This window comes from Xyrauchen texanus, chromosome 28 (genome assembly GCF_025860055.1).
Source record: "Xyrauchen texanus isolate HMW12.3.18 chromosome 28, RBS_HiC_50CHRs, whole genome shotgun sequence".
In the NCBI taxonomy this organism is placed as follows: Eukaryota; Metazoa; Chordata; class Actinopteri; order Cypriniformes; family Catostomidae; genus Xyrauchen; species Xyrauchen texanus.
The window spans coordinates 33,236,667-33,251,685 of record NC_068303.1 but is presented as its reverse complement, the minus strand read 5'-3'; the positions used below and the strand labels follow the sequence as shown (position 1 = coordinate 33,251,685).

The 15,019-nt window shown below is 39.0% G+C and overlaps 1 protein-coding gene across 1 annotated transcript in view; it reads right to left on the bottom strand.

Moving 5' to 3' along the window:
- Window positions 1–15,019, bottom strand: part of LOC127622235 (disks large-associated protein 2-like) — a 161,561-nt gene that overhangs the window by 29,754 nt on the left and 116,788 nt on the right. The window contains exons 7-9 of the mRNA XM_052096264.1: window positions 14,704–14,789; window positions 11,001–11,404; window positions 2,852–2,943 (exon numbers count right to left, since the gene is read on the bottom strand). Coding sequence (XP_051952224.1) covers window positions 2,852–2,943; window positions 11,001–11,404; window positions 14,704–14,789 — 582 coding nt within the window. The remainder of the gene's footprint in view (window positions 1–2,851; window positions 2,944–11,000; window positions 11,405–14,703; window positions 14,790–15,019) is intronic.

The window sequence follows — 15,019 nt, the reverse complement described above, 5'->3', positions numbered from 1 at the left end:
GGCAAATTCCCCTGAGGAAGGACCTTCTATCTCAGGGACGGGGCACACTCTGGCAGAGCTCCCTCTACCAGGCAACTTTACGCCCTCAAGTGGCGTCTGTTCACAAATTGGTGTTCATCCAGATCTGAAGACCCGCAGAGATGTGCAGTTCGGTCAGTGCTTTCATTCCTGCAGGAGAGGTTGGAGGGGAGGCTGTCCCCATTCACCTTGAAGGTGTATGTCACTGCTATCGCAGCCCACCACGATGCAGTAGACAGCAAGTCCCTTGGTAAGCACGACTTGATTAACAGGTTCCTTAGAGGCGCCCGGAGGTTGAACCCTTCCTGGCCAAGCCTGTTCCCCTCCTGGGGTCTCTCAGTGGTCCTCTCAGGCCTTCAGAGACCCCTTCGAGCCGCTTGATTCAGTCGAGTTTAAAGCCATCTCCTTTAAGATGGCCCTCCTGATCGCGCTTGCTTCCATCAAGAGCATCTGGGACCTGCAAGTGTTCTCTGTCAGCGACACTTGCCTGGAGTTTGGTCCAGCAGAAGCTCACGTGATCCTAAGACCGCGACCAGGCTATGTGCCAAAGGTTCCTACGACCCCCTTCAGGGACCAGGTCGTGAACCTGCAAGCACTGCCCCAGGAGGAGGCAGACCCAGTCTCTTCATTGCTGTGTCTGGTACATGATTTGTGTATCTACATGGACCGCACGCAGGGCTTTAGATGCTCTAAGCAGCTATTTGTCTTCTTTGGCTCAACCTCAGGGTTGAGTCGGTCTCGTCCCATGTTTTGTCAGGTCCAAGCTGGTAGAACATGGTAATACAGAACAGCTGACCGGGTGTTCCGCTTGCACCTTACGCCCTTCACCAAGCTGATCCAGTGTGCCTTCTTTCCCAGGTTAGCCAGTAGTCTCGTTTCCTGGATGCACTGCCTCCCAAGCCCTCTGGCTGCAGATTCAGCGGAGGAATTTGCCGCCAGACCCACCACGAGTCGAGTGCTCCGTATTGGGCTTGGGTTCCACAGGCATAGTTCCTGCTTCAGGCAACTCCCTGTGACGTATTTACCGCGGTACATCCCCCTGCTAGCAGGACCCGTGTCTCCCTTGGGCAGTCCTCGCTCCCCCGTTCGCTGTGTCTGTAGCAACTCCTCCCTTGTCAGGCAGGATCTACCACCGCGCCATGTCCACGGGTGGCTTGAAAACCCCCGTGGGTATTCGCCACAAGTTACCTCCCCCTAGTCTGGGCAGGTCGTGGTCTGCGGAGGGCCTTTTCCCCCTGAAAGTATAGGAATGGGAAAGGACACCTTCCCCGATGCATCTAAAGCGTTAAGATAGCTCCAGCTGCTTTTTAACTCTTGAAGAGAAACATGGGACCGGCTGGCCGGAAGGCTCCCATACAAGTCAAGTCTCCTGTTCCCGTACGGGTACTAGGAACCTAAGAGCAGTATATGGTACCTTTTATTGGGGGCGTTAGGGAGGGTTATGTGGAGCCAACCCAGCTGCTTCTAGCATGTAGCATCCTGCTTGCACCTGGCTTGGCAGTCACATAACAAGGGTAGTGCATGGCATTTTGAAGTGGGACCCCTTGTGTCACTACAATCGACACAACGTCGAGTGACAGAAGGGGAATGTCATGGTTACTGTTGGAAGGAACGAGACATTGTGTTCCCCTTGCCATGTCACTATCCCTACCACTGTAACATGCCGTAACCTTACTCTCGGCTTCTCAGTGAAAACATGTCTGACAGTCGCTTGCCCGCTCCCCCGGACATACGGGTGGCGGGACATGCTAATTCTGTCTGCCAATTTGACATTGGCCTTTTCTCAAGTTCAGAGGTACGCGAGGCTCTCAGAAGAGACCCCTTGTGTCACTACAATCTACACAATGTCTAGTTCCTTCCATCGGGGAATGGAGGTTACAACAGTAACCATGATTTTAAGCTTAATGTTAAATATGTGGTTTTATTTTATGAAAAGAGGTTATTTTTAGAAAATGTGTAAGATTTGTGCAATTCTTCAGTGTCATCATTAATAAGTAACAGTGGCTAATAATGTGGTAATAATTACCCATTATGCTTGATCTCCCAACTTTAATTGCAATAATATCCAGTCTATAATGCAAGTGCCAGAAGTACATAAAATAATGCCAGTTGAAAGTCAGTTGTGGTGTGGGCCAGCAGTATATTATCAGTATAACATTAATGTCTTGCACTATTACAGTGTAATGGAGTTACAAATCAAAATGAGTAAATTCTGTGAATTTAAAAGGTTAAATACAAGGATAGATATTTAAAGTGTATTAAAGTATAATTAAAATAGTTCAATTTTAGCACAACCAAATATACTTATCACATCTTTAGCTGCACCATAGCACTGCTTTCAGTAAACTAATGTGCATTAAGTACTAAATGTATTTATTTTTAGCAAATAATAATTTAGCAGACTTTAAGTATAACAATTTATAGTCTGTCAGCAATATACTTTAGTATACTGAAGCACCCAAGAATGAAGTGTGCTTATGAATAGAATTTTGTCACTATGGGAAACCAAACAAACCAAACCAAACCAAACCAAAACATAACATAACATAACATAACATAACATAACATAACATAACATAACATAACATAACATAACATAACATAACATAACATAACAATGACATAACATGACATAACAAAAAACCTACAGGTTAAGCTTTGAAGTATATATCAAATGCAAAATAAATACTCTTACAAACACTCTTTGATGTATATAGCCTGTCAAATAGGCTAAATGAATCTGTTATGACATAACTGGTGCATGTTGATGCATTTTATGTTACAGCACAACCATTCATGTATATCTCATGGGGATTATAGAAATGGCACATACTAGATTTTGCTGACACAACCAGTAAAACTGCTGGAATTTCTGGGACATGAGGAGGTGAGCACTGCCCACAGCACTCCGGATCTTCCCAAGAACTGCAAGAAAATAAAAAGGACTGTCAGCAGCAACATGCATGGCAGAGCTTATAAAATAAATAAATGAGGACATGAGTGTATATATGAATTAAAATATGTTTTTGTTTTCGTTTTGTTTCGTTTTTTTGCAATGAAACTTGTTATATGAAAAATATTTTATTGTCTAACATATGAAAATGAGGGCTGTCGATTTATCGGTTTAATGTGATTAAATTAATTGTGATTAATTATATATAAAAAAATGTGTTTTAAATCATTCCACCAGACCGTAATAAGGAATTTTCCTACCATCTGAGAAATTCAAGTTTGAAGTGCCACCTTCGTGTTTTCGTGATTCTCATTCAGCATGAGGCAGTAAATGCCACTTCAGCTGTACAGGCAATGCGCAACTGTACTGGCAACAAACCAAACCAGACAGCGCAAGATGTGGACATGTTCTTGTTTTTAAATACAGCTGAATGGTGTGCAACTCTGAATGCAAGGGTTTCAAGGTGTTCTTTTCTAAATTTCAAACTACGTATAGTGTGACAAAGTGAGATGATCCAAAAGCATCGTTCTGACCATATGAAAGTCCTTATAATAAGTCTATCTCGGACAGATTGATGAATTCAGTCCATGTAGCGCTTGGCAAATAATTTTTCAGATCACACTAATCCAAATGCAAAAATAGTAAAACGTGTGGTAACTTTCATTTCTTCCAGTTATTTCAAGAATGGATAATTGTCATCCATTCTCCTTTTCTTCAAAATTACTTTTTCTAAATTGTGAATTTAGAAATTATTTTTGGAGTTATTGACTCATCACCAATTATCAACTGATAATTGGTGATGAGTCAATAACTCCAAAAATAATTTTTTGTGTCTTGCAATTTGCACTGTGGTCTGTACGTACCATTAGCACAGGGGTGTAGGTTAGGGAACGGACTGCTTATTAGTGCATGGACAGGAGGAATTTAAAAGGCTACAGGGGTCGTAACCTAATTAATATGATTTATAATGATTATTAATATTATATATTTTTTTTGTATTAAGGCCTTTATATGGAGCGTATACTTACAATTTACCTTGTCCATTTCTCCTTGTATGATATTCACTGGAATAAAATTGGCACATTGTGTCTGGCTAAAGGGAAGAACTCAGAATTCCAAAAATTATAAACAAGTAAATTCCTTATAAAGGCATTAATACGTTTTAATAGATCCACACCATTACATTTATGTTGCTAATGGTTTGGAATGATTTCAGGGCTCTTTTATTAATAGTGGCTGGCTGGACCAACCCGTACGTTTCTTCCAGTTCGGTAATTCGACTGCTCTAATGGAAAGTAAATTCCATAAAAATGCATTAATGTGTAGATCTATAAGAATAGAATAATGTAATTCCTTGGTGTGAGAGTGAACAAGGAGGGCAAAATTTGGTGGTGTTCAATGCAGGGGCGTGTCTAGAGCATTTTCAGTGGGGGGGACATGCTGGGGCACTGCCTCCAAACGGGGTGGCCGCCAGTGACCAAAAAAAAAAAAAGCTAAATTCTACAGTATATTACGTAAATCCTATTGATTTTATTATTTTTTTTTAACTTGAATAAAGTTACTTGTAAACAAATGTAGTAATAAAGCATGTAGTAATTTAGTTTTTTGTCATCCCTGTATATATCCATTAAGTTAAATTTGAGAGCCAGTGTTTATTATTTTTAGTGTTTTCATAAAACTAACAAGTTTATAAAATAAAAGCAATTTTAATAATGAGCAATTTTAAAACCCAGAAGCAGAAACGATGTCAACTATTTTCTTTTAATTAGTTTGGCCATTACAATATACAGTAGTTTTATTCACAAAATAATTCCCCCCACTGTAATAATTCAAATGGTTTGGCCAAAACATCATAGTGTTTCATTCAACATTTCTTTCAGATTAATTTACAAAAAAGCTGAGTAACACAGAGTTAAAGTTTTAGCACTGTAACAGTTCAAATGAAAACACCACAGTTTAAAAATAAAATATGGAACCATTACATTGTGCTCTGCTAATATATTAAAGAACAGTCTTTAGTTTAGAAACAATAAAAACAGTAGCAGAAAGAGAGGAAAACAGTTGAAAAGAAAGAAGGCAGACCTCAACTAGTTTCGGTGGTGACTGGCAAGCTCACCAGTATTATTTATAATGGTTGCAGAGTTATTATCTATATTGATTAAAAATAATGGTATTGAAGGTCTTTCAGTGTTGGATAGACAAATACTTGGAAGCTCACCTCCGATGATGTTCCTGGCAGTTCGCACCACCCTTTGCAGGGCTTTGCAGTTGCACGCTGTGCTATTGCCGCACTCAGGCGTGATGCAGCCAGTCAGGATGCTCTCTACAGTGCTGGTGTAGAACCGCAGTGAGGATGTGGTGGTTCATTCCAAACTTCCTCAGCCGCCTCAGGAAGAAGAGGCGCTGGTGAGCCTTCTTCACAACGGCCTCAGTGTGGACGGACTCATGTGAGTTCCTCAGTAATGTGGACACCGAGGAACTTGAAGCTGCTGACTCTCTCCACCGGTGCTCCATTGATGGTGATGGGGCTGTGTTCTCCGCCTTTCTTCCTGAAGTCCACAACAAGCTCCTTGGTTTTACTGACGCTGAGGGAGAGGTTGTGCTCCTGACACCAGCGTGTCAGAGTGTGCACCTCCTCTCTGTAGGCTCTTTCATCATTGTCAGTGATCAGACCTACCACCGCCGTATCGCCAGCAAACTTAATGATGGCATTGAGCTATGTGTTGCCACACAGTCATGTGTGTACAGGGAATACAGGAGTGGGCTGAGAACACAGCTCTGCGGGCTCCAGTGTTGAGGGTCAGTGATGAGGAGGTGTTGCTGCCCATTCTAACCACCTGACGCCTGCCTGACAGGAAATCCAGGATCCAGCTGCACAGCGAGCTGTTTAAGCCCAGAGCCCGGAGTTTCTCATCGCTTGGAGGGCACTATGGTGTTGAATGCTGAGCTGTAGTCTACAAACAGCATTCTCACATATGTGTTCCTTTTTCCAGGTGGGAGAGAGCAGTGTGTATTGTAGATGCAATGGCATCATCAGTGGAGCGGTTGTTGCGGTAGGCAAACTGCAATGGGTCCAAAGAGGGGGCAGAACAGAGCAGATGTGATCTCTGATTAACCTCTCGAAGCATTTGCTGATGATGGGGGTCAGAGCAACAGGACGCCAGTCATTTAAGCATGTGATTATAGCTTGCTTCGGTACAGGCACAATGGTTGATGTTTTGAAGCATGTGGGGACTACAGACAGGGAGAGGGACAGATTGAAAATGTCCGTAAAAACACCAGCCAGTTGATTCGCGCGACGCTTCTGATGACGCGCCCGGAATGCCGCCTGGACTCACGGCTTTACGGATGTTCACCCGCCGGAATGATCGGGTTACATCCACAACAGAGACGGAGAGTGAATCAACCTCTGTAGCGCCAGCAGCGAGTGCTCTCTCCGCGAGGGCGGTGTTACTGTCCTCAAAACGAGCATAAAATGTATTAAGTTCGTCCGGAGAGATGCAGCGGTGTTCATGGCGGAGACTTTATTCCGCTTGTAGTCCGTGGATTGTAGCTAATTCCCTGCCACATACTTCTAGAGTCAGTGGTGTTGAACTGGCCTTCAAGCTTGTGCCTGTACTGGCGCTTAGCTGCACTGATAGTGTTACGGAGGGCATAACTGGCTTGTTTACGCCTCCGCGTTAGGAGAATTAAAGCGGAGGTCCGCGCAGTGAGTGCCGCGCGAACATCGCCAAGTAACCCATGGTTTCTGGTTGGGGTATATCCGTATAGTTTTGGTCGGAACAACGCCCTCTACGCACTTCCTGATGAAACACGCTACGCTGTCAGCGTAAACCTCGATGTCGCCATCAGAGGCGGACCGGATAAGTCAGTTTGCTGACGATACAACATTGTTTCTAAAGAATGAATATCAAATTCCATTAACTTTCCATTCTATTAACCAGTTTTCTAAAGCTTCGGGCTACATTTAAACCTAAACAAATGTGTAATGTTAACACTGCATGAGTTTCCTTTGCAGTCATTATCTAATATACAAATTAAAAGGGAAGTTAAATATTTGGGGATTATTATTTCTAGAGATAAAGATGTTATGGAGAATAAAAATGTGTTGAATAACATAGATAAATGTAAGTCCATATTGAATAGATGGCTGCAGAGGGATCTTACAATCTTTGGAAGGGTTCTTTTATCTAAAATGGATAGTTTGTCCAGACTCATCTATCCAGCCTTCTCCTTGCCCATATTGACACGAATGATTCAATTAATAAATAAGGTGAATTTTAAATTTATTTGGAGAAATAAGTGTCAGTACATTAGAAAGGAGGACATGATTAAAAAATATGAAGACGGTGGGGTGAATGCTATCGATTTTGACATTATGAATGGTGTTTTGAAATTGAAATGGTTAAAATCCTTCATTCAAAATAGCCACTCCTTTTGGTTTATTGTCCCCAATGCTATCTTTAACAAACTGGGGGGAATACACTTTCTGTTATGTTGTGACTTTGAGTGCACCTCGTTACCAGTTAAACTCTCAGCCTTCCATCAGCAAGTGCTGCTCTATTGGAAACTACTGTTCAAACATAACTTCACTCCTCACAACACTCCAGTTTGGAATAGTAGATATATAAAGTTTGGCAGAAAATCTGTATATCTTGAGGAATGGATATCTAAAGGGATTTGGGCTATTGCCCATTTCTTGGATGATAATGGAAATTTGTTACTGTATAGAGAGTTTTGTGAGAAATTCCAAGTACAGTGTACCGTTAATATGTTTAATAGAATGATTAGAGCTATACCACTTCCGTTAAGATTAATGGTTAAAGAAGACATGTTGTACTCCAAAATCTCCCCAGTACTGAGACAGCTCTCCTTAGAAGGTTAGGATTTTTGTGATAAAAAATGTACAAATAGAGTCATTCGAATTTTTTTTTTTACAGGCTTATTACCCAAACCCAATTAGACGGGAATATGTGCTTAAAGATTTTGATAAGGTTGAAATAAAAAAAATTAGGACAAATTATTTGTCTTTTCCTCTCCCTCCTAAAGCTAAGGAGGTGAACTTCAAAATTTTAAATGAGATTTATCCTACTAAAGAATTTTTAAGATTGAAATTTTATTTTGATGTGAATAATTGTGTTTTTTGTGAAACAAATATTGAAAATCTAGAGCATGTCTTCTTTGATTGTGATCTGGTGCCCCTTTTGGAGTGAGGTGCAGAATTGGTTAAGGTCTCCCACCTCTCACGTGGAAGTTAATTAGGTTTGATGTTTGTCTGGAAAACAAAGATTGTGATTTTGTTATTAATTTCTTGTTATGTTTTGGAAAGTTTTTCATTCATAAATGCTGATGGTTTAAATCTAAACCCAACTTTAATCACTGGATGAATGAGGTTAAACTCTTGTGCAAATCTTTAAAATTTGTTAAAAATCAGAAAGCCCTTAAATTGATTTCTCTTTTGGATACGTTTAAATTACTTTAAAAAGTCCCTTTTTATTTATTTTTTCATTTTTATTTATTTTAGTTTTTTTTCTATTTAATTATTGGTTTGTTTATAGTGTGTTTTCAGTTCTTTGTACTAGCTATGCTCAACCTATGGCTGAACAATTGAGGTTATATTCAGAGATTTATTGATGTACCTTGTTTGTTTGTGTTGTTGAAGGATAACAGTAGTTATTTGAGAAAATTTGTATGTATATTTTGATAAGTCACTTTTGATTTGTATCCTTTTTTTTGGCAATAAAGATGACTTTATTAAGCTTTAAAAAAAAAAAAAACTTCTTTGAATCACGAACTTCAGTAGAGTCTATAAATTGATTGGCCGTAAAACGAACCAATCACAAGACATCTTATAGGGGGGGCACCTGGGGTGGCCAATCGAATTTCAGGGGGGGCCGGTGCCACCAATTAGCCACCAATTAGCAAAAGTTTCCTTCACATTAGAAATGAATGCGGCATCAGGATAAATGGACCTGGTAAATTGCAAGTAAACTCAGTACAAATGCCATAATGCATAAGAAAAGCTTAATCCCCCTAAATTTAAAAGGAAATGAAAAGCAATTGGGAAGAGGTCACCATTGTTTATTGCTAGTATCCTATTGTTACGTCAGAGTACGTATCCTTGTCAGTGTTGTGAGTGTTTGTCTTTTGTTTTGTTTCTGATCTCCCATAGGTTAAGTGGCAGCACCTGTGGGTAATCAGCGCTCCTGTGTAGCTCCCAATGCTGATTCGCTCATGCCGGCGTGTGCTCGGTATAAAGAGCTGACCAGTTTTGCAGTGCGAGAGAGATGGGAGGTTTTCCCCTCCGTCTCTCTTCTGAAGAGATCCTTTCTCCTGGTCCAGTTCTGTGTTTTTATATCTCCCTATGTTGTGTTTGTGTCCTAAGAAAAACTTACTACTGTGTAGGGAAAAGATCAGTGCAATGTTGTTTGGGCTGTTATAGTTTTTCTTTTTCTTTGTGTTTACTCCCTGAGTGCAGGGTGAGTTATTTTCTTTAAGTTTTTGCTGTATTGTTTCGTTATCATTTTTCAGTTAAGGAAGCTGTAGAGAGGTAGGTGCCATTTAATTTGACTTATTTTTCTCCTGTTTATACTTAGAGAGGAAGTTGGGTTTAGTATTGTTTTTTGTTTACATCATTAATTTTGGTGTTTAGGTTATTTAGTTGTCGAAATAGTTAGACTTGTTTTGTTTGTTATTTTGGCATTAGCCTCCTCTTGAAGTAAATTACTTCCTTTGTAAAGTCTTGAGTTTTCTTGGTCACTTACGTGTTCTCTAAATAAATTCTTTTTCTGGGAAATGGTTCTCGTGTTGGATTAGTACTGGGACGGGAGACAGGGGCTCTGAGGACGATTATTTATATTTAAATATTTCTGTTCGTTCTCCTCTACCCTAGACGGGAGGTCGTAACACCTATTCTTTGTAAATAAACGTGGAGAAAAAGTTATAAAAGTGGCAGGAGGACTGACACATGTGATATGTCAGTGCCAGCTTCTGCCAGCCAGCGAGAGAGCAAACCCCTATCATCCACTGCATGGAGCAAATAACGCAAAGCTGAACATTTTATGCTGACGTGCTTGGCGCCAAGTTGGCGCTTCGTGGGTTGTGTACCTTTAGTTGTGGACCCCTGGATCTGCCTTTTACACTACTTCTCAATGTACATGCAATCCGTTCCCTAACCCACAACCCCTGTGCTAATGGTGTAGCCCACTGCTTAAATTGCAAGACAAAAAAATGGAAAATTAAAAAATTTCAATTATTCAAAAATGTACTTCTAAAGTCACAATTAAGAAAAAGTTAAATTGAAGAAAAGGAGAAAAAATGATCCATTCTTGAAGTAACCGAAAAAAATGAAAATAAAAGTTTTCTATTTTTGCATTTGGATTAGTATGATCTGAAAATGTATTATAAAGCGTTACACGGACCGAATTCAATTGCAAAATTCAATGATATTGAAATAAACAATATATTGCCTTCTAAAGCTACTTTTGTATTGCTTTACTTGTCTGCCACAATAATGTATTATTTTTAATAATCTGTTTTTTAATGTCTTAGTTATAATTATTCAATCATTATATATTAAATGATGTTTATTTGGGGATGTTGATTATATACAATGAATTATGTAATTCAATTAAAATACACTGTCAGCCCTAATGAAAATATGTTGCTAGAAATAAAATGTATCATTTTTTTGTGGTGAGACAAGTAAATATATTGCCAGGCCAAGTAAAAATCTCAACTACTGGCCCAACCAGCTGGGCAGAAAACATTCTTACTGTTTCCGTGTGGAAAGACCAGCATACAGTATGTTGTGGTTTGAATACTGTTGTCCCTACCAAGATTCTTAACTTGCTTAACCAGAATCTTCCTTGGTCAACCAGCTGGTCTTCTCAATAGGGTATCTAAGAACAGTTTAAACCACTAGAGCAGAATAGTGTGTAAATTTACTGACTCTATCATTCAAAACTGGATGAGTGATTGCATCAATAAGTTCATGTGTTGGTATTTCTCTGATATTCTGCACACTCACTCTCTTCTGACAAGTCGTGCTCTTCCGCCTCACGTTCCATTTCTTTGCACCATCCCTCCAGACGTTTGGTCTCGCTGTGAAGAAGCTGCATGAACCAGCTGCCATCACGGTGGAGGGGCGACACGCGACCAGACTCAGCTGCTTCATGAGTGGGTTCCACCAGCCAGGGTTCAGGCAGCGGGCTGGGCGGTCCACTGGAGGGCCGGTAATCCTCCCTGTAGCTGAAGAGACCCTGCGTCCTTACGGTCCGGACTGCGCTGTACTGTGTGGGTGTACTAGGTTCAGAGTGCCGCTGGAATCCACCAAACTGTAGACTCTTGTCCTCCATCGAAGGAAACCCCTCCAGCTCCAAATCTGCCTGAACCGCTGTTGTCACACTGTAGGACCGTTTAAAGCGCCCAAGTCTGAAAGAGCAAGCATGATAAAGTGACTAACAATAGTGCTTGTATTTGCCTCCAGAAACATGTCCTCCATGTGTTTTCCAAATGAAATCACAGTTAATATTTTAATGATACTGTTAATTAAAATCTGTGTATTTATGATTTTGTGTATTCTGGAATTAATAGTTTGCTTATTTATTTATTTTTTCCTTATTTCATTTTCTGAGTTACTGATCCACAGAGGTAGTAGGTTAATGTAGTTAGTATTACTGCATTAAAAACATTTTAGTTTGGATGATGATGTGTATTTTAAAAACCTTGTAATTGATGTTGTCTCACACTGTTGTCTCTTTACATTGTCAGTGCTGTTTAATGTCAGGGCTGTCTGACAGTTTGAGAGGTTTGACTTCTCTAAGTAGAATTCAAATGTGTTGCATTCATTTTGTGGTCTCTGCCGGCCGCCGCAATATCAAAACTTGACTGAATCACACAAGTTTTTTGCTCTGCATTGAGCTCTGGTTCTATTTCCGGAGCACACTGATATGTTCTGTGGGGGTTCGCGTGAAAGCACACTTAATTCGCCCTGCGATGATGCGCGTGTCAGATGTGACTGTGAGAAGCATATTTACTGCTTATAAGGCGCTGAACATGAGATGAATACAATTAAATTTGCTTCATCAGCGGGCACCTGCCAAAGTTGTAAGGGTGACAGGGTTACCCTTGTGTTAATGTCAAGCCCTGGTTCTAATTAGGGATGTCCCGATACCATGTTTTAAAACCGAGTATGAATACCGATTTTTGGTAATAGCAGATACGCGCTTTTTTTTTTTTTTTCTTTTTTAATTGTATCATCAAAATGGTGTTTAAATAAATTAATTCATTAAAAAATTCAATCAAATTAAAGTATAACAATAAATTTCAACATGATATTGCTTTATTTTTATCAAATTATGTGCTTTTATTCAGAACCTTACAGCACAATTTAAAATACACTTATTTTTGGCAAATAAAGTGGTACACAATAGAGCATCAAAGATGTAAGATATTGCTTAAATATAATACAATTACTATTGATTTATTATAATTCTTATAATTATTATGATTTTTATTAGTAGTATTAGTATTACAGTGACAACTACATTTCTGTCATACATTTGGTTATTTAAATTGAGCTTTTATTTTGACTGAGCTTTTATTTCGAAGTGTTTCTGTGACATATTTTGTGACATATTTTGGTAGCTTCCTACTCCGGAAAAGATGGTTGCTACGTGACTCAAAGTGATTATTAAACCACAAAAGGTTCTATACAAAAAGATATATATATATATATATATATATATATATATATAGTCTGTATGTGCCTCGCACTACAAAGTGAATTTGTGCTTTGTTCGCTGTCATCTGATTCAAACAGAGCTCAATGCTTATGCCAGTGTTGTATGAGCCAAGGAATAGCTTTAAAAAGTGCGTGCATCCGGCATCGGCACCATACCGTCATCACACATTCATAAGTGCTCACATTCGAAGCGCGTGCAAACTACATATTTATATCATTAAATCGCAGCTTTTGCTGTAAAATTATCTCACTAGGACATTATGTGATTTTAATTTGTGCACTGAATGTTTATGTAATGGAATTTGTATGTCAGATGGTATTAGTTTTTGGTATCTGAGCATTTTTTACAAGTACCAGTACCAGTACATGAGTATGGTATCAGACATGATTCCAAAACCAGTACTGGTATCGGGACATCCCTAGTTCTAATGGATATTATACAACAGTCAGCACTGTTCCTGGAATTTGAATGGCTAACTGACTTTTTAATCCCAAAAGATTTGTTCAGTGACCATTTATGGAAATTACATCTTTACAACAGTAGAAGGTGACAAATGAGTGTTGTTTATTTTAGAAGTGAGTCGTTGAATCATTGACCCAACATTCACAGCCAAAGCAATAGAAGTGAATAAGAATTGTTTGTTCACGTAAAATATATGTTCATAAACACAGATTTGTTCACGAACAAAACATTTACAACCAGAGTACAGAGTACACTAAAAACAGAGAGGCAGAGAGGAAATGCAGAAACTAAATGTACAATTAAAGCTGCACTCAGTAATTTTTTCCTCATTAAAAAAGTTTAAATCCTAAATACATGAATTGTAATTTTGCAATATATGTGGGAATCCAAGACCACTCACATTAAAATTAATGATTAATGATTCATATTAGTGAATCACATGAGCAGCCAATTATTACTCGCTTAATCTCAGTAATCATCCTGTTCTTTGACACCTTCACTCATGGATTAAAATATGACTGACTGTGAATACAAAATTTCAACAATGGCATCTGAAACTGAAAATATTGATTTTAAATGATGCTGCATTCTAGATGCTAGGCATCAGTGTAAGTCCAAGATGACACAAAGACAAAAGTTACTGAGTGCACCTTTAAGCTTGGATAATGTTAAATTATAAAAATGAGCGCTGTCAAAATGCATTTTTTTCCTTCTTCGGAAAGAAAGCAAAAAAATTTGTTGGAATATAATGCTTTATTCACATTTGCCTAACAAAGCCACAGTATAAAGACAGAAATGAACTAAAATAGCAGCAGCACAAGTAACAATAAACATTTACCAAAGTCTAAGTGGGAGTTTGACTGATTGAAAGAACTAATTCCCACATAGGATGCATATTCATTGCAATGGGCATTACAACTCTCATCCTCTACAATATTAATCAGCAGGCAGACTGTGGCTATCTGCTTTGTTACACCAATTGTGAATTCGCAATCGTGATTCACGTCAGGGTGTCAGCGCCATTGTCAAGCACCGGTTTGAACTCCAAATTAAAAATGCTTGCAAACAAAAATGTCTCATTCTGCATTTCTGTGACAGTTAAGACTTGGTGTGCTTCTGTGGTAATTAAAATGTGCTTTACTTTAAAAAATACATGATTTCTGTCACAAGTTCCATCTAAGCTTGTTTTGTACAACAAATAGCATTAAGAGCTGACTTTATCAGATGTAATGAATTAGGCCAGACACATCACAAAGGTTCCACCCTTCTAACCAGTGTTTATGCTGGTTTCTGATTTATTAACGGTAAATGTGTTAATCATGACTAAGAACAATTAACTCATTAAACTTTTTTTTTAAATTAAAGGCAGCATTAACATGTTAATTGAAGTGAAGTGTTACCATGCAAATAGTCAAATAATGGAAGATCAGTGCCCTGGTTCTTGATTTAGAATTTGAGAATAACCTTCCAAACAGTAAAATATCCTTTCAAACAGTCCTGTGTATAACAGCTCAGCAAACTTACCGCTTCTTATCCTCTACCTGGATACCCACGGACTGATACTGCGGGAGACCTTTACTATCTGTCTCAGAATCGGTGGCTGCTTCCACCTGAAGAATACAAGCAAAAGAAACAAATAAGAATAGATAGAGTGAAAAATGCACTGCCAGGACAAAAAAAGTAACAGTTTGGATTTAAATAATTAGATACTTAAGAGCCTATGATTGGATCATTATTGCAGTGATTAATGTGTTTCAGCTGGCAGCAATTCTTTTAACACTAACTGATACAGTATGTAGCTTCTCATTTCTTAAACAACCATGTCAGAAGATGTATCCCG